The sequence below is a fragment of the Cololabis saira genome, chromosome 5 (genome assembly GCF_033807715.1).
Source record: "Cololabis saira isolate AMF1-May2022 chromosome 5, fColSai1.1, whole genome shotgun sequence".
NCBI lineage: Eukaryota > Metazoa > Chordata > Actinopteri > Beloniformes > Belonidae > Cololabis > Cololabis saira.
This window is the reverse complement of record NC_084591.1, coordinates 1,845,660-1,871,439: the sequence shown is the minus strand read 5'-3', so window position 1 is coordinate 1,871,439 and position 25,780 is coordinate 1,845,660. Positions and strand designations below refer to the sequence as shown.

At 47.2% G+C, this 25,780-nt stretch overlaps 1 protein-coding gene across 8 annotated transcripts in view; it reads right to left on the bottom strand.

Annotated features, from left to right (window-relative positions):
* Positions 1 to 755: 755 nt before the first annotated feature.
* LOC133443641 (AP-3 complex subunit beta-2) overlaps positions 756 to 25,780 on the bottom strand; it is a 93,889-nt gene continuing 68,864 nt past the window's right edge. For 2 of the 8 annotated variants that reach the window (XM_061720729.1, XM_061720726.1), the window contains exons 18-29: positions 22,102 to 22,140; positions 20,507 to 20,621; positions 18,283 to 18,445; positions 16,094 to 16,256; positions 14,995 to 15,082; positions 13,889 to 13,998; positions 10,060 to 10,288; positions 9,662 to 9,746; positions 9,342 to 9,439; positions 7,837 to 7,857; positions 4,221 to 4,359; positions 756 to 950 (exon numbers count right to left, since the gene is read on the bottom strand). In XM_061720729.1, coding sequence (XP_061576713.1) covers positions 800 to 950; positions 4,221 to 4,359; positions 7,837 to 7,857; positions 9,342 to 9,439; positions 9,662 to 9,746; positions 10,060 to 10,288; positions 13,889 to 13,998; positions 14,995 to 15,082; positions 16,094 to 16,256; positions 18,283 to 18,445; positions 20,507 to 20,621; positions 22,102 to 22,140 — 1,401 coding nt within the window. In that variant the 3' untranslated portion in view covers positions 756 to 799. The remainder of the gene's footprint in view (positions 951 to 4,220; positions 4,360 to 7,836; positions 7,858 to 9,341; positions 9,440 to 9,661; positions 9,747 to 10,059; positions 10,289 to 13,888; positions 13,999 to 14,994; positions 15,083 to 16,093; positions 16,257 to 18,282; positions 18,446 to 20,506; positions 20,622 to 22,101; positions 22,141 to 25,780) is intronic. The other 6 variants (XM_061720730.1, XM_061720727.1, XM_061720732.1 and 3 more) reach the window with 4 other exon arrangements.

Genomic DNA, 25,780 nt, shown 5'->3' with positions numbered 1-25,780 from the left:
CCTTCCCCGACCCTGCACCCCAACCTGGGACTTGCTGATTGGGCCGGAGCTTCAGGAGCTGCATGCTGGCCTGCGGTCCCCACCCCTGATCATCCCGTTGCTGCTTCCACCTGCCTGCTGTGCTGTTACCGTCCCTGACCCACCAGTCTGGCCCTCGGCAGGAGGGTCCCCCCTTATGATCCTGGTCCTGGTCAAGGTTTCTTCCTCCTAAAGGGGAGTTTTTCTTGCCACTGTTTGGCTTAAGGTTTTTCTCCCACTAGGGGAGTTTTTACCTGCCATTGTTTATGTAATAATTGCTCGGGGGTTTATGCTTATGTTCATGTTCTGGATCTCTGTAAAGCGTCTAGAGACAACTTTTGTTGTATTAGACGCTATACAAATAAAATTGAATTAAATAATTGAATTAAAAATGTGAAGTTAAACATGTCGGAGGAAAATAACAAATCAAGAAGGTAGATGTTTCAGAAGGTTTTATTTTATTCCTCCAACATGAAGCAGAACAAACACGAGGCTGAAATGTTTACTGGGACAATAAATTAATACCACACACACACACACACACACACACACACACACACACACACACACACACACACACACACACACACACACACACACAGGTATGAGGACATCAGGTCAGATCTTCATCTTCATTAGATGAGGCGTGGCCTGGAGGGGGCGGGGCCAGGAGAAGGCGTGGAGGGGGCATGGCATGGAAGAGGCGTGGCCAGATTGAGGCGGGGCCCGGAGGGGCGGGGCCAGCAGGAGGCGGGGCCAGCAGGCCCGCGGCCCCGCCCCGTTACTGCGTCAGCGCCAGCAGGACGTCCTTCACCAGCATCGTCCCGATCACCATCTTCTCACAGTTGACGGTCAGCGTGGCCCCGCCCTCGTCTCTGGTCGCCACGGTGACCAGCACCAAGCTGCCGCTGCTCACCGTCCTGCCGGCGAACCTGCGGACAGGAAGTGCAGCAGGAAATGGAGGACTGAGGTCACAGCAGACAGGAAGTGGAGACCAGGAAGGAGACGGTTAGGGCTGAAACGATTCCTCCAATAATTCCAGTAATTCGACTGCAAAAAATGATGGAGGAATTTTGCAGCTCAAAGCATCGTGTTTGTGAACACAAGCAAATTAATATAAAAATTTTTTTTTTTCCATTTTTTCAGGTTTTTTTCAGGTTTTTTTTCGCTTTTATCTCTAGGTTTTCAGGTTTTTTCAGGTTTTCAAGTTTTTTCAGGGTTTTTTTTCCCATTTTTTCAGGTTTTATTCAGGTTTTTTCAGGTTTTCAGGTTTTTTTTTTCGTTTTTATCTTTAGGTTTTCAGGTTTTTTCAGGTTTTTTCAGGGTTTTTTTTCCCATTTTTTTCAGGTTTTTTTCAGGTTTTCAGGTTTTTTTTCGTTTTTATCTTTAGGTTTTCAGGTTTTTTTCAGGTTTTTTCAGGGTTTTTTTTCCATTTTTTTCAGGTTTTTTTTCAGGTTTTCAGGGTTTTTTTCGTTTTTATCTTTAGGTTTTCAGGTTTTTTTTCTGTTTTCAAGTTTTTTTCAGGTTTTCAGGTTTTTTTCAGGTTTTCAAGTTTTTTCAGGGTTTTTTTCCCCATTTTTTTCAGGTTTTATTCAGGTTTTATTCAGGTTTTTTCAGGTTTTCAGGTTTTTTTTCATTTTAATCTTCAGGTTTTCAGGTTTTTTCAGGTTTTCAGGTTTTTTTCAAGTTTTTTCAAGTTTTTTCAGGGTTTTTTTCAGGTTTCTTGCCTTTGTTTCTCGACATTTTCGCCTTTTTTTCCTTTTTCCGTGCGTGCGTTTTTATTGTGCGTGGAACTACACCTTTGGAGTCTCTAGTGGCTGCAGGAGGAACTACACCTGTGGAGTCTCTAGTGGCTGCAGGAGGAATTACACCTGTGGAGTCTCTAGTGGCTGCAGGAGGAACTACACCTGTGGAGTCTCTAGTGGCTGCAGGAGGAACTACACCTGTGGAGTCTCTAGTGGCTGCAGGAGGAACTACACCTGTGGAGTCTCTAGTGGCTCCAGGAGGAACTACACCTGTGGAGTCTCTAGTGGCTGCAGGAGGAACTACACCTGTGGAGTCTCTAGTGGCTGCAGGAGGAACTACACCTGTGGAGTCTCTAGTGGCTGCAGGAGGAACTACACCTGTGGAGTCTCTAGTGGCTGCAGGAGGAACTACACCTGTGGAGTCTCTAGTGGCTGCAGGAGGAACTACACCTGGAGACGGTTAGGGCTGAAACGATTCCTCCAATAATTCCAGTAATTCGATTACAAAAAATGATGGAGGAATTTTGCAGCTCAAAGCATCGTATTTCGCCCGGACTGCGTTTAATGCGGCACAACGCGCTGACGCCGCGCACGTAAAGGAAGAAGAAAAAGGCGGATATGTTTGGTTTTAACTAAAAGAAAAGGCAAAAATGTCAAAAGTGTGGCAGCATTTCCAGCTGGACACCACGGCAACAGTGGGGGAAAAATAAAAACGTAATAAAGTTAACTGGGTAGTTTTCAGTTTTATCTCTGTAGTCATTGATGGATAAAACATCAAGTAGCGCTGGTGGCTAATGTGCTCCAATACAGCAGGATCAGAATTATATTTTGAACACGGACAAAACTCAAAATCTTACCAAGACTTTAACTTAAAACTTAACTACAACTTAAAATTTGCTTGAACCAAATGAAAGTTCAATTGAAACACGTGGGAAAAACAGCTAACCTTTTAATTGATGTGTGATATCAAGTGTAATGGCATTTTTAGGTTAGAAATAAGAACATTTCTTGGTAAGATCCTTAGTTTTTTGAGTGAATCAGTGAATTTGGTCGACTGGTGTAAGTTCAGGGTTTTTAAATGAACAGCCATGAACCTACTGGATTATATAATTTAGTCTTAGTAATGTCAATTAACATCTAACATCTTATGTATATTTATGATTGCTCTTTAACTAAACAAAAATAGGTTTTATCCGATTACCGATTATCCGATTCTCTCTTCCGACTCTCGACGAAGGCGGACACTTTTTCTGCTCCTCTCCCTTATCTATCTGCCCTGCTACTGCTTTTGTTTGTCTCGTCTTCAGAGTCTCTTCTTTTCATTCCTCCGAAACTCTACAATCATGGAATTGATTGGTCTCTCAGCACAATTGACCAAATTTTTGCGACAAGAAGTCAGGGGGTAAGGGAGCCCTCCTGCCCCGATGGGACATTTTTTGCTGGATACACAATGGATTCCTACAAAAACTGGAAGCCGTTGTGTTTGGCGATTCTGTTGAGGACGTTGAAGATGCTTCATAATTGGATTTATGATAGCAGGATTCCTCCTAATTGCAGGGGGGGATTCCTAGTATATCGACAAACGCGTAAGTCGTCGACAGCTGTTCTGGCTCTTTCAGAGCTGCAGGACGTGGCTGAAGGGACAAGCAAAGCGCTCAAGGCTCAGACTTTAACGCTGGGGGAGCAAAGCCGTAAGCTGGATGCGATTCTCGAACAGAATCGCGGCTGGCGGCGTCTTTGAGCTCATTGGCAAGATGGATAACACCCTGGAGAAGTTGGAAGCTCGGCTTGGCGGAAATTGATCACAAATTCGTCTGTTTGGAGTCGCCATTGATAAACCAGAGACTGAAGACAGACGGAAAATTACTGAGTCTGTCTGTTTTTGCAATATAATTGTTGATTCTATAATCTGGCCTTGACAGGGCGGTTTGGCCGATCGCTCTGGTCACAATCTCCCTGGTGGAATGTAAACAAGGTGACTCTGCCCCCACTAACCCTCCCCTCTCAAGAACATCTGTGGACCTGTTTTCAGAACTGTACCGAGCCGTCTGATAACATCAAGGACATTGGCTGAGAGCAGCTCTGGGCAAAGTTCACGGAATCATCGCTTACATACACTTACCCCCCCCAACACAGTCAACAGGTTTGAGAGCCGCGCCACTGGCCGCGGTGCTCACTGGGGGTACTGTGCCGGGATCCCCCCGCCCCTAGAACCCAGCGACAATAAAGCTATTCATTCATTCATTCATTCATTCATTCATTACTCAATTAACCGATGGAATTTTCAGTAGAATACTCGATTACTAAAATATTCGATAGCTGCAGCCCTAGATACGGTCAGTCAGGTGGTCACATTACCCGGCCCGGTCCAGGTCGACCCGGTCCAGGTCGACCCGGTCCGGTCCAGGACGACCCGGTCCAGGACGACCCGGTCCGGTCCAGGACGGTTCCTCTCACCTGCACTCGCGGTCCGAGCCGCACGGCACCCGGCCCAGGTTGGCGGCGGCCGTCACCTTCTGCACCACGGCGTGTTCGTCCCGGCAGTCGGGGTCCAGGACCAGCTTCTCCGAGATCTCGTTCATGCCCATCAGCTGACCTGCAGCAGAGCATCATGGGTAAACCATCAGCTGACCTGCAGCAGAGCATCATGGGTAAACCATCAGCTGACCTGCAGCAGAGCATCATGGGTAAACCATCAGCTGACCTGCAGCAGAGCATCATGGGTAAACCATCAGCTGACCTGCAGCAGAGCATCATGGGTAAACCATCAGCTGACCTGCAGCAGAGCATCATGGGTAAACCATCAGCTGACCTGCAGCAGAGCATCATGGGTAAACCATCAGCTGACCTGCAGCAGAGCATCATGGGTAAACCATCAGCTGACCTGCAGCAGAGCATCATGGGTAAACCATCAGCTGACCTGCAGCAGAGCATCATGGGTAAACCATCAGCTGACCTGCAGCAGAGCATCATGGGTAAACCATCAGCTGACCTGCAGCAGAGCATCATGGGTAAACTGGGTCGCTGGGTTCACATGGAGTGCGTTTACATGGGAAGTTTAATTGCTCTTTAATTCAGAATTAAAGTTAAATCCGATTTAAAATCGGATAAAAATATGGTTAATTGCCATTAACCATAATGCAAAAAAGAGCAATAAGAATAATCCACAATGCTGACTACAAGGAACACACAAACCCATTATTCCTGAAGTCCAAAATACTCAAATTTATGGATATTGTGGGCTATCAAACAGCGCAAATAATGTTCAAAGCAAAAAATGATCTGTTACCAACAAATATACAGAAATTATTTAGTATTCATGAGGGAAGATATGGTTTAAGGGGCAAAAGTCATTTTAATGTCACATTAATACGCACAAACAGGAAAGGTTTTTGTGTTTCAGTCAGCGGGGTGAGGCTATGGAACAAGTTTTCAATGGAATTAAAGCAATGTCCAAATATGAAACCGTTTAAAATAAAATACAAAGATATTATTTTTCAGAGGTAATAAAATACAAAGATATTATTTTTCAGAGGTACAGGGATGAGCAAAATGCTCGGGTGCAATGATACAGTGTTTAATTTTTATTTATCTGTTTTTATCCTTATTTTCTTACACTAGTCAGTAGCTTATGTTGCTACAAGGTTTTTATTGTCTTGTTTTCATTGTTTTTGTTTTTTTATTTTTATTCATTTATTGTTATTATGTTTGCATAATGTTATGTTTGCATGTGTTAGCTAGTCATATTTAAGGAGAGGGGGTGAGAGTTTATAAGTTTTACTTCTTCTCACTCCCTTTCGAATATGAACTTTGTTATGTCTCATGTTATGACAATTGTCTTATTTCTTTCTTTTTTTATATGATTCATATTCTAAATAAACACTACACAACACTACTACTACTAAAATTAGTAACAATAACCACGTAAACACCTAATTCTGAATGAAAATGTCCATTCCAAATTAAACTTAATTCTGAAGTAAGTGGCTGGTTTATTCTGATTTTAAATCCGAATAGAATAATTCCAGATCATGTTTACACTCATTCCTCTTTAAATGAATCCCGGTCTTTCTTTCTGCTCGTTCCCTCCCCGTCTGTCTCCATGATCTTATATTCCACTGGGCTGGTTTTCCTAACAAAGTTTCCAGTAAACGCTGGTGAAGAGCAGAGACCATTTATTTAATAAATAGAAATCATTAAAAGAACAGATGGAAACAGGAAACATCAAAATTGTGATCTTTTCAAAGTTGTAGCGGCTAAGTTAGTTTTTCTCCCGGTAGTTTAACTTCCGGTCCCCCCCCTATCCAATCAGAACCTTCCCAACCCCCAGACCTGGAGAGGAATTGGAGAAAGACCATCAAACGTGTTTCCATGGAAACCTCAATTCAGAATTACTATTTCAATGTAAACTGAAGGAAAATAGTTTAATTCGGAATAATTTGATTCAGAATAATTAATTCTGAATCAAAAAACATCATGTAACCGTGGCCATGGAGACTTAGGGTCCAGATCCAGACCTGCAGGTCCTCTACAGACCACTAGGGTCCAGATCCAGACCTGCAGGTCCTCTACAGACCACTAGGGTCCAGATCCAGACCTGCAGGTCCTCTACAGACCACTAGGGTCCAGATCCAGACCTGCAGGTCCTCTACAGACCACTAGGGTCCAGATCCAGACCTGCAGGTCCTCTACAGACCACTAGGGTCCAGATCCAGACCTGCAGGTCCTCTACAGACCACTAGGGTCCAGATCCAGACCTGCAGGTCCTCTACAGACCACTAGGGTCCAGATCCAGACCTGCAGGTCCTCTACAGACCACTAGGGTCCAGATCCAGACCTGCAGGTCCTCTACAGACCACTAGGGTCCAGATCCAGACCTGCAGGTCCTCTACAGACCACTAGGGTCCAGATCCAGACCTGCAGGTCCTCTACAGACCACTAGGGTCCAGATCCAGACCTGCTCTACATTTCGTTCAAAACTCCTCCTCCTTGCTGACGGCCTTCTTGAAATAAAATCTCGGCTCGCCGGCAACTTCCTGAAGTTAAATGAAGACGAGTTCGTCTTTGTTCAAGCTACAGGTCTGGACCCGGATCTGAACCACGGCTCCTCCTGTAAAACACCATTTCCCATGATGCAGCGGTGTGTTCTGAACCACTAGTCAAAGGTGCCCCATTGGACCTGATCTTCAACAGGACTGCTCAGACCAGCCCCCGGGTCTCCACTCAGCAGCACGCCGGTTTCTCCCAGTGTCCAGCCGCGGTACTGCAACAGAAAGCTTTTTTCCCATAGACCGCAATAGTAAAAGATCGTCCTCTAAAACTGTTCACAGGAACCTCCAGCTGTAATCACCGGCTATTACTAATCTTTGTATTCTATATTTTTAAGTCATGGACTTTATATCCGTCAAAGATGTTTTATAACGGCCAGAAAAGTCAAAGAAAAGTCTCTTTCTGGGCGTGACGTCACGGCTGACGTCACAGTCGTGTCCGTGCATTCCACGGATGTTTATATTAATATATATTATGTAATTATATTATATTAATACATTAATCATATATGTGATGCTATACATGTAATAATATACATTAATTAATATATTATATTAATACATATTATATTAATATTCGCGTCATTGCCCCGGGGCATGATGGGAGGCCCCAGAGCATCATGGGAGGTGACTCAACTGCGCATGCTCTATGGGCCGCATAACGCGGAAGTAAACCAGGAAGTCAGAGATTTTTTCGGCACATGCACTGGCTGAGCAAAATGCATTGAAATGAATGGGCGGCCATTTTTGATCTCCCATCCAGATTTTATTAATAGATCCATGCTCCCAGCATGCTCTCTGGTCTCCCAGACTCCCAGCATGCTCTGTGGTTTTTGGTGATGGTGCCGTGATCCGGATCCCGTTCAGACGGTGCTCAGAGTGGATCGGTGGGGGGTGGGGGGTGGGGGGGTGGAGGACCCCACATCCAGGTGAGTCTGGCTGAGGCAGGAGGGGGCGGGGCCTGTGAGGGGGCGTGGCCTGTGAGAGGCCGTGGGGGAGGAGTCAGACAAGCTAACGAGACTTACCCGGAGTCTGGACCAGTCTCCCTGTGGGGGGGGGGGGGGGACATGTCACTCACGGTTCAGGACCCTAATAACCCTGGATTCACACCAAAAGCGTCACAGGCTGCCATTCATTGTCTATTTTGTTGCTTCTTCCGGCTCTCGACAAAGGCGGACGCTTTTCCTGCTCTCCCTTATCTATCTGGCCTGCTACTGCTTTTGTCCTGTCTCGTCTTCAGAGTCTCTCCTTTTCACTCCTCCAAAACTCTACAATCATGGAATTGATTAACTGGTCTCTCAGCACAATTGACCAAATTTTTGCGACGAGAACTCAGGGGGTAAGGGAGCCCTCCTGCCCCGATGGGACATTTTTCGCTGGATACACAATGGATTCCTACAAATACTGGAAACCGTTGTGTTTGGCGATTCTGTCTGTTGAGGACGATGCTTCATAATTGGATTTATGACAGCAGGATTTCCCCTGATCATCCTCCTGATAGGAGGAGGGGGATTCCTGGTCTACCGACAAACGCGTAAGTCGTCGACAGCTGTTCTGGCTCTTTCCGAGCTGCCGGACGTGGCTGAAGGATCAAGCAAGACGATCAATGCTCAGACTTTAACATTGGGGGAGCAGAGCCGTAAGCTGGATGTGATTCTTGAACAGAATCTCAGGCTGGCGGCGGTCTTTGAGCTCATTGGCAAGATGGAGAAGACCTTGGAGAAGTTGGAAGCTCGGCTTGGCGGGAATTGATCACAAATTCGTCTGATTGGAGTCGCCATTGATGAGCCAGAGAATAAAGGCAGACGGAAAATTACTGAGGCTGCCTGTTTTTGCAATATAATTGTTGATTTTATAATCTGGCCTTGACAGGGCGGTTTTGGCCGATCGCTCCAGTCACAATCTTCCTGGTGGAATGTAAACAAGGTGACTCTGCCCCCACTAACCCTCCCCTCTCAGGAACATCTGTGGACTGTTTTCAGAACTGTACCGAGCCGCCTGATAACATCAAGGACATTGGCTGAGAGCAGCTCTGAGCGAAGTTCACGGACTTACCGCTCACACACACTTACTGATAACCACCTCCCTCAACTCAACGCCTTCCTCGGCCCCTCCTCTTATCAGCCCCCCCAACAGTCTCCGGGTTTCGAGCGCCACGACGTTGCAGCGATCACTTGGATGTACTGTGCCGGGACCCCCCCCCACACACCCAAACTAGGTACTCAGGTAACTAGGTACCTGGGTACCTGGTTACCTGAGTACCTGGTTACCTGGTTACCTGGTTATCTGTGTACCTGGATACCTGTGTACCTGAGTACCTGAGTACCTGAGTACCTGAGTACCTGGTTACCTGAGTACCTGGATACCTGGGTACCTGAGTACCTGAGTACCTGAGTACCTGGATACCTGGTTACCTGGATACCTGGATACCTGGTTACCTGAGTACCTGGTTACCTGGTTATCTGTGTACCTGGATACCTGAGTACCTGGTTATCTGGTTACCTGGGTACCTGGCTACCTGGGTTCTCACCTTGCTCCTTCTTGAACTGGTTCTCGGTCAGGAAGACGGGCCTCATCAGTTCCCCAACCGGTGGCTGGATGGACACGAAGAACTTCCTGCTGCTGCTGCTGCAACAAGACACAACAAGATCCACGTTCTGGTTCTGGTGGAATCATCCATCATTCATCCATCCATGATCCATCCATCCATCATCCATCATCCATCATCCATCCATCATCCATCCATCCATCCATGATCCATCCATCCATCCATCCATCCATGATCCATCCATCCATCCATCCATCCATCCATCCATCCATCATCCATCCATCATCCATCCGTCGTCTCACCACAGCTGGAAGTTTGCAGCCTGCGTTGAGTCACAGAAGTCGATTCCCATCACCACGGTAGTCGTCTCTCCTGCCGGCAGCAGCTCTGTTCAGAAACACCAGAGAAGAAGAACACGGGTCAGAAACCGGACCTCCTTGCCGGTTCCAAAGTAGCACCAACTCTTCGCTGGGCCAGAAGAACCGGTTCCAAAGTAGCACCAACTCTTTGCTGGGCCAGAAGAACCGGTTCCAAAGTAGCACCAACTCTTCGCTGGGCCAGAGGAACCGGTTCCAAAGTAGCACCAACTCTTTGCTGGGCCAGAAGAACCGGTTCCAAAGTAGCACCAACTCTTTGCTGGGCCAGAAGAACCGGTTCCAAAGTAGCACCAACTCTTCGCTGGGCCAGAGGAACCACTCACCGATCTCGGGGAACTCCTGGACCCTCATCCCCGACTGCAGCTTCACGTCCTCCATGTGCAGGTTCTTGGCGTCGGCGCCGGAGTTGTTGGTGAACGTCATCTGGACGGCCACCATGTTGCCGTCGGGTCCGAAGGGCTGGCGGCTGAAGCAGAACTCCACCGACAGCCCCTCCCCCGTGATGCGGTGCAGCAGCTCGTAGGTCTTCAGGGTCCTGGAGGGGGAGACGCTCTGGAACAGAAACCAAAGCTCCGTTAGCTCCGTTAGCTGGTCCTGGACCAGCTCCCTGATGGGAGGGGGAGACGCTCTGGAACAGAAACCAAAGCTCTGTTATCTCCGTTAAGGCCCTGACACACCAAGCCGATTTTCGGCCGTCGTTGAGCGTCGGTGCGTCTGTTAGTTTCCACGGTGTGTCCCGCACGTTGCCACAGGTCGGCCGCCCGTCGGCAGCTTTTCCGCCGATTCCACATGTTGAATCGGCGTCGGCCGTCGGTCAAACAGCTCACAGCTGTTCCCAGAATTTCCCAGAATGCTTTTCGTCGTCATTTGCGGACTGAATAAAAAAAAAAGGCGGACATTTCTTATGTATAAAATCAATATTTTGAGTTAGTTTCTGCATAAAAATGCGTTTTGATTACATTTCTAGCGAGAAATATATATTTTACTTTCATAATATTCACTCAGTGAATGTACATAGTCACTCGCTTTCCCGTTGTTGTGAAGTCTTTTTCAAACTTCGCCAGAATAAAGGCTGATTTATGGTTCCGCGTTACACCAACGCAGAGCCTATGGCGTAGGTTACGCAGCAACGCGCGCCGTACGCCGTACCCTACGCCGTACCCTACGCCGTACCCTACGCCGTACCCTACGCCGTACCCTACGCCGTACCCTACGCCGTACCCTACGCCGTACCCTACGCCGTACCCTACGCCGTACCCTACGCCGTACGTTACGCCGTACCCTACGCCGTACCCTACGCCGTACGTTACGCCGTACCCTACGCCGTACCCTACGCCGTACGTTACGCCGTACCCTACGCCGTACCCTACGCCGTAGGCTCTGCGTTGATTTAACGTGGAACCATAAATCAGCTCCGGAGCCGGCAGGCAGAAAAGTTTTCGGAGCAAATTTCTTAACAGGCGTAGCTACAACTGTTAGATTTCATCTATTAAACCAACATTTATCTTCCTAAATGATTTATTTCAGCCAGCGGTAATTCTCCAGAGTTTTGTTTGTCTGTTTTGTCTGCTGGTATGGAGGGGAATTACCTCTCACGCATGCGCAGAACGTACGTGCTAGTTCGCCGTCGGGTGTCGTATCTGCGGTGTGTCTAGTGAGCCCGACCCAGGCCGACACAGGCGACGCGAGCCGACACAGCAGTCGGCAGAGAGCGGGCGACGTCGGGTTGGTGTGTCAGGGCCGTTAGCTGGTCCTGGACCAGCTCCCTGATGGGAGGGGGGGAGGACTTTTTTTTTTTTTCAACTTTATGTTTATTGAGCAACATTTTCATACATATCTCACGTTTCAGATGTCACACAATCTCTTTTTCATTTTTATATTCTAATTTCAAACCAGAAAAGGAAACAATAGCAGTACTGGTCACAAACAACAATATATAAAACACACCATTCTTTTCCTCCAACAGCCACTTTGTGTTTAAAGACTGGTTACCCAATAAAAACACAAAAAAAAAAACAACAGTGAATCACCCGACATGCAAGATGGTAAGATTTGGTAATAGTTTTCTTTCGCACTTGCCCATCACCAATTGTCCCCAACCACTTTCAACCAAGGCGCCATCGATCGGTAAACTGTACATTTTGTAATCTCAACATACATGTTATCTTTTCCATTGCATAAATTCCTTTAACTACTGTCTACTGTTCTCCCTTATCTATCTGCCCTGCTACTGCTTTTGTCCTGTTTGGTCTTCAGAGTCTCTCTTTTTCACTCCTCCGAAACTCTACAATCATGGAATTGATTAACTGGTCTCTCAGCACAATTGACCAAATTTTTGCGACGAGAAGTCAGGGGGTAAGGGAGTCCTCCTGCCCCGACGGGACATTTTTTGCTGGATACACAATGGATTCCTGGAAACATTGGAAACCGTTGTGTTTGGCGATTCTGTCTGTCGAGGACTTTGAAGATGCTTCATAATTGGATTTATGATAGCAGGATTTCTTCTAATTGGAGTGGGGATTTTCCTGGCCTATCGACAAACGCGTAAGTCGTCGACAGCTGTTCTGGCTGTTTCAGAGCTGCCGGACGTGGCTGAAGGGACAAACAAGGCAATCAACACTCAGACTTTAACACTGGGAGAGCAAAGCCGCAAGCTGGATGCGATTCTTGAACAGAATCGCAGGCTGGCGACGGTCTTTGAGCTCATTGGCGGGATGGAGAAGACCCTGGAGAAGTTGGAAGCTCGGCTTGGAGGGAATTGATCATAAATTCGTCTGTTTGGAGTCGTCATTGAGGAACCAGAGACTTAACGGCAGACGGAAAATTACTGGAGTCTGCCTGTTTCCTTTCTTTCAATACAATTGTTGATTCTATAATCTGACCTTGACAGAGCAGCTTGGCCCGCTGCTCTAGTCACAATCTCCCTGGTGGAATGTAAACAAGTGGCTCTGCCCCCACTAGCCCTCCCCCTCTCTCAAAAACATCTGTGGACCTGTTTCAGAACTGTACCGAGCCGTCTGATAACATCAAGGACAATGGCTAAGGAGCAGCTCTGGGGCGAAGTTTTCACAGACTTACCGCTCACACACACACACTCACTTGGATGAACTGTGCCGGGACCCCCCCCCCCCCGCCCCCCGACTTGCCCACCCCCCATACCCATGTAAGTTATGATGTTGTTTTGTTGTGTGTATGTTGCTTTTCTGTGCTGAGGTGTTTTTTTGCACCTTGACACTAGGTATTAATACACAGTGTGAAGATCCTTTTTTTTCTCCCTCCTCCTCCATCCCAGTGTCACCCTTCCTCTAAAAAATGGCGTCCGTATTAATGGTTCCATCGGTGTGAACCGGAGTCAAGTTCTCTCGTCTGATTTATGTCTGACTTGGCAATAAAGCTTTTTCTGATTCTGATTCTGATTCTGAAATGTGACTACGGTTGGAGGGTCTTTCTTAAGCCAGTTCAGGGTTATTGCCTTTTTGGCTGCTGCAAACAATATATGCAGCAGGTATATCTTTTTTCTGCTCATCCCTGCGTCAGGAACCACCCCAAAGACGGCCAATAGTGGGTCACTGGGTAGAGAAACAACAAATACTTTGTCCAATAAGTCTAACATCTCACACCAAAAGTTGTGCAATAGAGGGCACTTCCAAAATATAAGTGTGTGGTCTGCAAAGACTTCCCCACACCCTCTCCAACATGCACTTGTTCGATCGGTGTGTATTTTGGAAAAGGATTCCAGGGGTTCTGAAGAATCTATGGACTATTTTCCACTGGAATTCTCTCCATAGGTTTGCATTAGTTACTTTGTGTATTTCTGATGTAATATTATCCCAAACCTCCTCCCTTATTTCTATTTCGAGCTCTGCTTCCCATTTTTGTTTGATATGTAGGGGGTTTTCTTGTTTCATGGCAGACAGTATTCAGTATACATTAGATATTAGTCTCCCTATGTGCTTTCCATTTTGAATATTTGTCAGGTATTGCTCAATCGGGTTCCAGTCTGGGAGTTTAAACAAATAACTTCTTATGAAGATATCTATAGAAATCCGATCTTGGCAGGTTGAATTCATTGATCAACTGTTGGAATGTGTTCAATTCCTGGTCCTCAATGAGCTGGTGGATGTAGTTAAGATTTACCTTGGGGGGTCTTACCTGGGGGGACAGCGCGGCGTCGGACAGGGACAGCCCCTCCAGGTCGCTGACCAGGCTGCTGGACAGGTAGGTGCTCACAGGTGTGACGTGGGGGGAGGGGGCGGGTTCAACTGGGGAGCAGGAGACAAGGTCTTAGTGATGAGGAAGAACTGGTTCTTGTACTGTACAGATAAACAGGACCCTGCATCCCCCGGGGGGGTTAGGGTTAGGGCTGTTCGATTTTGCCCAAAAATAAAATCTCGATTTTTTTCTCTCAAAATCCGATTTTCGATTACGATTACGATTATTTTGTGAATTGACAAAAGGCAAAGAAATGATTTCAAATATGCTGTTTTTTTATTGAACATTTGCCCCATTGGGCTTTAAGTGCAAACTTTGCTCTTATTAAACCAAAAATGAATGAATAAAGTGCAAAACTCTGTAAAATAAGTTGAAAAAAAGTTTTAAAAAATATAATAAAATATAAAGTTTTAAAAAAAATGAGCAAATCAGCACTTGCAAACATACAGTAAGTTATATTTCCAATTAAATAAAACAAGACATTTTCTAATTAAACTAAACTGGGTCTTTGCATGCTAAATAATAATCAACCCATGAAGGAGGTAGAGGTGTGTAATGTCACTCATTACATTTGATATTCACATTTGCAAGTTTTTTGCAAGGAACACGAGCCGGTCTACCGGTGGCATGTTAGTATATCACCATGGTTACCACGCCCCCTCCTACACTAAAGAGCATCTCCAATGGGGCACTTGTCGCAGGTATTGAGAGGTATTTCCATCAATCATTAATATGTGTGCAGACAAGGTTAAAAAAATAAATAAATAAAAAATAAAAAAAAAGTGAAAAATCGATTTTACGAGTTTCACGTTTTAACATCGTTCTAATTACATTATCGCTATTACGATTTAAAATCGATTAATCGAAAAGCCCTAGTTAGGGCCAACCCCCCCGGGGGGTTAGGGTTAGGGCCAACCCCCCGGGGGGGTTAGGGTTAGGGCCAACCCCCCAGGGGGGTTAGGATTAGGGCCAACCCCCCTGGGGGGTTAGGGTTAGGGCCCCTACCCTAACCCTAACCTGAGGCTGAGGGGTACTGGTCCACTCACAGTCGTCCAGGTCCAGCAGAGACATCTCCTTCTTCTCTTTCCGGCTCTCTTTCTTGGCCGGTTTGGGAGCAGGTTTGGGTTCAGCCGCCTAAAGGGGGGAGGAGAACCGGGTCAAACCGGGTCAAACTGGGTCCTAACCCTCCTAACCCTCCTAACCCTAACCCTCCTAACCCTAACCCTCCTAACCCTAACCCTAACCCTCCTAACCCTAACCCTAACCCTCCTAACCCTAACCCTAACCCTCCTAACCCTAACCCTCCTAACCCTCCTAACCCTAACCCCCCTAACCCTCCTAACCCTAACCCCCCTAACCCTAACCCCCCTAACCCTAACCCTAACCCTCCTAACCCTAACCCTCCTAACCCTAACCCTCCTAACCCTAACCCCCCTAACCCTCCTAACCCTAACCCTCCTAACCCCCCTAACCCTAACCCCTCTAACCCCCCTAACCCTCCTAACCCTCCTAACCCTAACCCTCCTAACCCTAACCCTCCTAACCCTAACCCTCCTAACCCTAACCCTCCTAACCCTAACCCCCCTAACCCTAACCCTCCTAACCCTAACCCTCCTAATCCTAACCCTCCTAACCCTAACCCTCCTAACCCTCCTAACCCTAACCCTAACCCTAACCCTAACCCTCCTAACCCTAACCCTCCTAACCCTAACCCTCCTAACCCTAACCCTCCTAACCCTAACCCCTCTAACCCCCCTAACCCCCCTAACCCTCCTAACCCTAACCCTCCTAACCCTCCTAACCCTAACCCTCCTAACCCTAACCCTCCTAACCCTAACCCTCCTAACCCCCCTAACCCTAACCCCTCTAACCCCCCTAACCCTCCTAACCCTAACCCTCCTAACCCTAACCCTCCTAACCCCCCTAACCCTAACCCCCCTAACCCCCCTAACCCTCCTAACCCTAACCCTCCTAACCCTAACCCTAACCCTCCTAACCCTAACCCTAACCCTAACCCTCCTAACCCTAACCCTCCTAACCATCCATCATCCATCCATCCATCCATCCATCCATCCATCCATCCGTCCATCCATCCATCCATCCATCCATCATCCATCCATCCATCCATCCATCCATCCATCCCACCTTCTTCTTCTTTGGAACCTCCACCTCCGACTCCGAGTCCTCCGAGTCCGACTGGCTGCTTTCAGAGTCGCTCTCTTCTTCCTCTTCAGATTCCGACTCCGAGTCGCTCTTCCGCTGCTGGATCTTCCTCTTCCTGTCCTCCTCCTCCTCGCTGCTCTGCTCGCTGGAAAAGGAGGAAGAGTTCAACCAATCCCGCCGAGGAAGGACGTCTACGTCCAACCGGACCAACTGGAGACGCCTGCAGCACCTTATAATGTAATCATTTCCTGAAAATGTAATAAAATTTGCACTTAACTCAATCGAAAATGTAATAAAACCCAATGATGTAATAACTTCCCCAATTATGTAATAAAATATCCTGACGGATATTGTAATAACATTTTTACCAATAATGTAATACCTTATTACGTTGAAACATCGGAAACATTTGAAATCTCAGAAACGTCAGAAACGTCAGAAACGTACGAAACGTCTGAAATGTCTGAAATGTACGAAATGTCTGAAACGTCAGATATGACTGAAACGTTTAAAACATCTGAAACGTCGTAAACGTCCGAAACGTCAGAAATGTTTAAAACGTCTGAAACGTTGGAAACTAATCTCTAATCTCTCTAATCACTGGAGAGACCACGTCTCTCCAGTGTTGGCGTCGCTCCATTGGTTACCCGTAAAATTCAGAATCCAATTTAAAATGTTATTACTTGCGTATAAAGCCCAAAACGGCTAAGCTCTGCATTATTTGCAAGACCTGATAGTGCCTTATGTTCCTGGCAGAGCTCTCTAGTATCTAAATGTAGATTTGGAGGGCGGGCGTTCTGCTATCAGGCACCACTACTATGGAACCAACTTCCAATCTGGGTTAAGGAGGCTGACACCACCTCCACCTTTAAAACTAAACTTAAAACATTTCTGTTTAGTAAAGCCTATAGTTAGTGTTTAGTAAACCTGTAGCTGGTGTTGGTAAATCTCTAGGTAGTGTAAACTTTAGTGTGTTAGAGTCGCTCCTGTAGTTTCTTGTGCTGCCCCCCCTTTTTCTTCTCTTTTTTCTCTTTTGTACATGGTGCAGCATCCTCTGCTGGTGGCAAAGAGCATCTCTGAATGCAAAACACCGGATCCTGCAGTGTGGGATTGAGAGGGGCAGGGTAACGGCCCGGTCAGGGTAACAGCCCCTTTTGGGCGGGAGAGAAGGTTTGTCCCTCAAGACTCCTCTCCCTGGCCCTGCCCCTTCTCAACCTTTCCCCTACCCTGAACCCCAACCTGGGACTTGCTGATTGGGCCGGAGCTTCGGGAGCTGCGTGCTGGCCTGCGGTCCCCACCCCTGGTCATCCCGTTGCTGCTTCCACCTGCCTGCTGTGTGCTGTTGATGTCCCTGACCCACCAGTCTGGCCCTCGGCAGGAGGGTCCCCACTTCTGAGCCTGGTCCTGGTCCAGGTTTCTTCCTCCTAAAGGGGAGTTTTTCCTTGCCACTGTTTGGCTTAAGGTTTTTCTCCCACTAGGGGAGTTTTTACCTGCCATTGTTTATGTAATAATTGCTCGGGGGTTTATGTTTATGTTTATGTTTATGTTCATGTTCTGATTCTCTGGAAAGCGTCTAGAGACAACTTTTGTTGTATTAGACGCTATACAAATAAAATTGAATTGAATTGAATTGAATTGAAACATTGGAAATGTTTAAAACATCTGAAACGTCCGAAACGTTTAAAACATCTGAAATAAAATATCCTGACGGATATTGTAATAACATTTTTACCAATAATGTAATACCTTATTACGTTATTGGTAATTTATTACATGGTACTCAAGTTTAACCCAATTGTCATTCAGGTGTTTCAAATCCAGTGTATAAAACATTCTTAGATTCTTAAAACACAAAATGTAGAACTCTGGACTGAAAATGAAAAAAGTATTACATTATCAGTTTTGGAAAAAAAAAAAACACCTGAAAATGTAATAAATTCCCAATAATGTAATAAGGTATTACATTATCGGTAAAAATGTTATTACAATATCAGTCAGGATATTTTATTACATTATTGGTCAAGTTATTACATTATTGGATTTTATAAAATTTTCGATTGAGTTAAGTGCAGATTTTATTACATTTTCAGGAAATTATTACATTATAGGAAATTATTACATTATAGGTGCTACAAGGCCCGTGAACCTCTGAGCAGAAACTAGGAGAGCACCTTTCACTCTGCGTCACCGGTTTCTTCAGCGGTTTCTTCTTCTTCTTCTTCTCCTCCTCCTCTTCCTCAGACTCGGAGGCGTCTTCGCTCCCGTCGCTCTCCGAAGCCGAGCCGCTCCGGTCGCTGCCGCTGCCGCTGTCCGAGCCGCTGGCCGAGTCCGACTCTGGGGGACGGAAGGTGGAGGTGACGACCAGTGATGCACCCAAATGAAAATTTGTGGCCGAAACCAAAAATAATAAAAAAGACTTGGCCGAATACCAAATAATACCGAACAAAGGTTCTTCGCAATTTTTCATTTATTTTGTATTTTTTCTCATAATCCTTTTTCATTTTCTCCCGTTCAAATCCATTTAATCGGGTTGCGGTGGGGCTGATCTCCGGAATTTGAAGCCTTGTATAATAATTGTAGAAATCTGGGTAGAAATCTGGGTTATTATAATCTGGGTGCTCTTCTTCCGGCTCTCGGCGAAGGCGGACGCTTTTTCTGCTCCTCTCCCTTCCTATCTGCCCTGCTGCTGCTTTTGTCCTGTCTTTCAGAGCCTCTCCTTTTCACTCCTCCAAAACTCTACAATCATGGAATTGATTAACCGGTCTCTCAGCACAATTGACCAAATTTTTGCGACAAGAAGTCAGGGGGTAAGGGAGCCCTCCTGTCCTGATGGGACATTTTTAGTTGGATACACAATGGATTCCTACAAATATTGGAAACCGTTGTGTTTGGCGATACTGTCTGTCGAGGACGTTGAAGATGCTTCATAATTGGATTTATGATAGCAGGATTTCTGCTGATAGGAGGAGGGGGATTCCTGGTCTACCGACAAACGCGTAAGTCGTCGACAGCTGTTCTGGCTCTTTCAGAGCTGCCGGACGTGGCTGAAGGGACAAGCAAGGTGATCAACACTCAGACTTTAACGTTGGGAGAGCAAAGCCGCAAGCTGGATGTGATTCTTGAACGGAATCACAGGCTGGCGGCGTCTTTGAGCTCATTGGCAAGATGGATAACACCTTGGAGAAGTTGGAAGCTTGGATTGGCGGGAATTGATCACAAATTCGTCTGATTGGAGTCGCCATTGATGAACCAGAGAGTAAAGGCAGACGGAAAATTACTGAGGCTGCCTTTTTTTGCAATATAATTGTTGATTCTTGTAATGGAAAATTTTGGTATAACACTGTCTGTTGCCTGTTTTCATTCCTATGCCGAGGTCATGTTCCTTTGACACAGAGCCTGGCACGGTTGCCAGGGTGATGGGTGATGTTTTGTCTTTTCCAGCTCCCAAGTATAAAATAACTTGTCGCTAATCTTCTTCAGCTCACTCCGGACTGACGGTTCATGTGACCGGTTGCTCTGTGTGGCTCCATTCAATTGAATGTTCTTTCTCTTTTCATTAAACTTCCGAAAGACAGCTGAGGTGTCCTGACATTCTTTTTGAACAACAATTTTTGCCACCACAATTTGGCGACCACGAAGGGACCCCATCTGTGAGCGGATTTTTCCTTCTTTCCTCCGGAATCGAAGGTGTTTTAAGCATGCAACAACCTCGTACTCCCCCATCAATATGTAATCTGGCCTTGACAGGGCGGTTTTTGGCCGATCGCTCTGGTCACAATCTCCCTGTTGGAATGTAAACAAGGAGACTCTGCCCCCACTAACCCTCCCCTCTCAGGAACATCTGTGGACCCTGTTTTCAGAACTGTACCGAGCCGCCTGATAACATCAAGGACATTTGGCTGAGAGCAGCTCTGAACGAAGTTCACGGACTCATCGCTTACATACACACTTGCTGGTAACCACCTCCCTCAACTCAACGCCTTCCTCGGCCCCTCCTCTTATCAGCCCCCCCCCCAACAGTCTCCGGGTTTTGCTTTGTGTGCCGAGGTGTTTTTTGCACCTTGACACTGTGTATTATACTCAGTGTGAAGATGTGTTTTTTCTCCCCCTCTCGTGTCCTCTGCTTTTTCCCACATCCAAGTAAAGATCTGACTTGCTGACATGTTTGCTACGTTTAACACTGAATTTACGCCGCTCACTCCACGCTGTTCGCCGTTTGATTGCGTCATCTAAACATGCCGTTATTAATTGTTCTTTTTTTCCCCACTTATTCCACCGAACACCGAAAGTGTTTTTTTGCTATTTTCGGCCGAACAATTTTGGTTACAGAACATTCGGTGGATCACTAATTTTTATCGTAAAAGATGCTTTAATGATAAAGGTGGATGAACTCACGGCTGTCGGCCGACTCGGTGGGGCCGGACTCTCCCTCCGAGTCGGAGTAGAACGGTTTCTCCACCTTCTTCTCCTTCCTCTTCTCGCGGCTGCTGCACTTGGTCCACTCCGGTACCTGCAGGTGAGACGCCGCGATACAGGTGAGCATCGTTCCCCCGGACTGGGGGGGCGGGGGCGTGGCCATGAGGGCGGGGGCGTGGCTACGGGGGCGTGGCCATGAGGGCGGGCTGCGGGGGCGTGGCCATGAGGGCGGGCTGCGGGGGCGTGGCCATGAGGGCGGGCTGCGAGGGGCGTGGCCATGAGGGCGGGCTGCGAGGGGCGTGGCCATGAGGACCCCCGTCTGGGTGTGGCTATAGCCTGGATTATGGTTTTGGGTTACACCAACGCAGAGCCTACGCCGTTCCGTGACGCCGTCGTGAACCTTCGGACTTCTCCGTCACTCCATTTGGCGGTGCAGTTCGCTAGGGGGGGGCATTCTTTTCCTGAATGGTTTATCCAACTTTTCTGGTTAGAGTAAATCAAAGAGATAAGGACAACTATTGTGCAAAAAATATCTTGTGCCGGCCCCCCTTTTTTCTCTTTTGTGTTTGCAGGCCGGAGCCTCGGGAGCTGCGTTCTGGCCTGTGTTCCCGGCCCTCCCCCCCCTCTGGTCATCCCGCTGCTGCTTCCACCTGCCTGCTGTGTGCTGTCGACGTCCCTGACTCCCCCAGTCTGGCCCTCGGCAGGAGGGTCCCCCCCTTATGATCCTGGTCCTGGTCCAGGTTTCTTCCCTCCTAAAGGGGAGTTTTTCTTGCCACTGTTTGGCTTAAGGTTTTTCTCCCACTATGGGAGTTTTTACCTTCCATTGTTTATGTAATAATTGCTCGGGGGTTATGTTTATGTTTATGTTCATGTTCTGGATCTCTGGAAAGCGTCTAGAGACAACATCTGTTGTATTAGACGCTATATAAATAAAATTGAATTGAATTGAATTGAATTGAATTGAAAAAACCAAAACCAAAAAAATCCCACATACACGAAGAAAAGAGCGCTGAAAGTTCACGACTGCACGAACCGGAACTGGATATGCGTTGCTACCAAGAGAACCAATCACAGCCCTCTTGGTCTGCGTCGCCTCCACGCGTAGTTACATTTTTTCAGAGGTGCGTGTCAGGCTACGCCGTGGCGTGCGCCGTGGCCCACGCTCGGCGTCGATTTAACGCAGAACCACAATCCAGGCTTAAGATGGGCCGAATGGAGCCGGCGTCTGACCGCACAGCTTTGGTGGTTGGGGGTCCCCAGACCCGGGGGTCCAGGAGTCCAGGAACCTTCATGACCAGAAGAGCTCCAGGTCCGTTAGGAGAGGTGAGGCTCCGAGGACGCCGGCGTCCGCCCCGTCGTCGTGTTCAGGGTTGGATTCCCCGGTACTGAGGCAGGAAGCACCGACCTCTCTGAACACGGTTGTCGGGGTGGGGGGGCGACTGGGGAGCCTCACCTCTTTAACGGCAGGAGGGGGGGGGGGGCTGCGTGTCAGGAAGCGGCTACGCTAGCGCTAGCGGAGCGGCAGGAAGCGCGGGGGTTTCTCGGGGAGGCGTGGCGCTACGCTAGTGACTCACGCTGGTCAACGTGGTGACTCTTTCGAGCAGCGTGAAAACCTGGCAGACGAGAAGAAGACGGGGATGGAGAGGAGGAAGAAGAACGTGAGAAAACAACAAACACAAACCCACACTTCATCACGACGTCCCCTTCGGTACGGAGTTACACCGGTTATCTAGTATCACGTCCTCCTCATCATCAGGAGGAGGAAGACGGAGCCGTCAAACATCAAGCTCAGATGTTGGACGGTAACTCTGGTGGAAAGGAGGCCGGGCCTCATGCAAGAACCACGTGAAGGTCCTTCCTTCAACACTTCCTTCAACACTTCCTTCAACACTTCCTTCAACGCTTCCTTCAACACTTCCTTCAACGCTTCCTTCAACACTTCCTTCAACGCTTCCTTCAATACTTCCTTCAACGCTTCCTTCAATACTTCCTTCAACACTTCCTTCAACGCTTCCTTCAATACTTCCTGTCTCTGGACGATTTTATCATTTCCTCCCAGATTGGATCAGAACTGAACATCGACCAGGGACTCAGGGAGATCCTCCAGACCTCTACAGGACCTCCAGACCTCTACAGACCTCTACAGGACCTCCAGACCTCTACAGGATCCTCCAGACCTCTACAGACCTCTACAGGATCCTCCAGACCTCTACAGGATCCTCCAGACCTCTACAGGACCTCCAGACCTCTACAGGACCTCCAGACCTCTACAGGATCCTCCAGACCTCTACAGACCTCTACAGACCTCTACAGGAACCTCCAGACCTCTACAGACCTCTACAGGACCTCCAGACCATAATAGGACGTCCTTCCTGCCCACAGCAATAACTCTTGTGAGGTTAATCAACGTTTTTGAACAAATTTGTCATTATGAAAGTAACAGAATCAAGTCAGCTCAGAGAAGCTGACCATTGTTAAACAGAAGACACAGGACAGGCCACTCCCTGAGGGTATTTAGGGGGGTTGTCTGCTCTGTTAAACAGTTGACTATTGTGCAGTTGGACCCATCTGTCCAATACTTCCTGTTGTCCAGAAGCTGCCTCATTTGACCCCTTTGACCCTTCGTGTTTTACCCTTTAAGACTTTACCCTGACTGCTGGTTATCACATGTTAACAGATGACAGGGCAGCCCTTCCTGAGTTTGGGCTGACCAAACAACTATCCCATTGTTAGTTGACCATCTGATGACAACAATAACCTCTTGACCATTTAAGGATTCTTAAAAGGATGTCTGTTGCTCTGCACACCACAGATAAGTTGTTTATGAACTGAAAAGTCATAGGTGTGACTTTTCAACCATCATCTGATCTGTTTCTCCATCTGCTTCTCCTAATTGTTCATTGTTTACCAAATATGGTCATGTTTCCTGTCAGTTTTACCAATAAATAGCTTCCTGCAAGGGGAGGGTCTGGGGGAAGCATTTGCTGATGGGAGGTTCTGCCTCTGTCAGTATGCTTTCCCCCTCCTGCAGGAGTGCCTTCCTAAGTTATTAATTTATGTTATGATGATTTAGGAACCTAACACTCTCTACAATGAATCTTTTAAGAGACTTAGATCATTTAAACTAATTTCCATATTGGCCTCGAATACAAGACGACCCTGATTATAAGACGACTCCTTCTTTTTCAAGACTCAAGTTTGAAAAAATACTTTTTGAACACCAAATTCCATTTTTATACAGAAAATTATTACAGTACATCTGAAACAAATGATTATAACAATATATTGGAGAGAAAAAGCCTGTTATTTTGCCTCATTCAAGTTTGCATCCTAACTTCTCCTCAGCTGCCGGTTCACCTGCCGAACTTCCACCCACTTTTCTCCAGATTGTCGCTACGTTTCTCCATTTTCTGTTATCTCTTCTCTTATTTTCTTCTCTTTTCTTTCTAACCACTATTTTAATTTTTCTTTTTGGTTCATCATTTAAAGATATCTGGCTCCATCTAGCGGTGTAAATGGGTATAGCGTCTAGACCCCGAATGTAAGACGACACCCACTTTTTCAGAATTATTTCACTGCAGAAAACACGTCTTATATTCGGGCCGATACGGTAATAATTATTTTCCGCGATTTCAGGGATTAATGAACTATTTTATTAAGTATTTTTGAATTAAATTGAATTATAGGTATAAAAAAACAGGTCTGATGGAGTCTGGAGACCAGACGCTACAGAACCGGTCAACAAAGGTCATTTATTTTAACTTTCTGCTTCAATTAACTAGTTTGTTTTTTGTCGTTTGTTGGGGGTTCAGGAGGTCAAAGCAGATCTGATGGAGAAACACTCAGGGATGAAGGATCAGCCCGGGTTAGTGGTTACTGGATCCTACTGGATCCTGCTGGATCCCAGTAGATCCTACTGGATCCCGGTAGATCTGAGTAGTTCCTACTGGATCCCAATAGATCTTACTGGATCCTAGCAGATCCTACTAAATCATAGTGGATCATACTGGACCCTAGCAGATCCCACTGGATCCCAGTAGATCCTGCTGGATCCTACTGGACCCCAGTAGATCCTACTGGATCCCAGTATATCCTACTGGATCCCAGTATATCCTACTGGATCCCATCAGATCCTACTGGATCCTGCTGGATCCTACTGGATCCCGGCAGATCTCACTTGATCCCAATATATCTTACTGGATCCCAGTATATCCCACTGGATCCTACTGGATCCCAGTAGATCTTACTGGATCCTAGTAGATCCTACTGGATACCAGTATATCCCACTGGATCCTAGCAGATCCTACTAGATCATAGTAGATCCTACTGCATCCTAGTAGATCCCATTGGATCCTAGCAGGTCCTACTGGACACTAGCAGATCCCAGTAGATCCTACTAGATCAGACCAGTCACACCAAACTGAGCAGATGAGAAAGGTCGTGGACCAGAAGAAGAATCCACACAAACAAACACCACTGCACCCTCAAGCACGGGGGGGGGGGGGGGTGGGGGCACCTCTCTCCGCTCTCCCAGCAGGCCCACCCGCCCGTCGCCGGGGGTTACGGCGTCCTCGGCCTGCAGAGGTGAAAGAGATCAGTCAGAGCTGAAGCTCCAGGAGAGGCCAGTGGTCATGTGACCCGCCGGTTCCACTGGATCCCAGCTGACTGGAACACGCCCACAACACGTCAATCACAGTCCCCTATGGATCACCGTAGTGGATCATCGCAGTGGATCACCATGGTGGATCACCGTAGTGGATCATCGTAGTGGATCACCATAGTGGATCATCGTAGTGGATCACCATAGTGGATCACTGATCACCGTAGTGGATCACCATAGTGGGTCACCGTAGTGGATCACTGATCACCGTAGTGGATAACCAAAGTTGATCGCCGTAGTGGATCACCGTAGTGGATCATCGTAGTGGATCACCATAGTTGATCACTGGTCACCGTAGTGGATCACCATAGTGGATCACCGTAGTGGATTACCGTAGTGGATCACCGTAGTGGATCACTGATCACCGTAGTGGATCACCAAAGTTGATCGCCGTAGTGGATCACCGTACTGGATCACTGTAGTGGATCACCGTATTGGACCATTGTAGTGGATCCTCGTAGTGGATCACCGTAGTGGATCACTGTAGTGGATCACTGATCACCATAGTGGATCATCATAGTGGTGGTACACTACAGTGTTGACCAGCGTCGACTAAAAAGCAGTGATCCACTACTGGGATCCACTACAGTAAT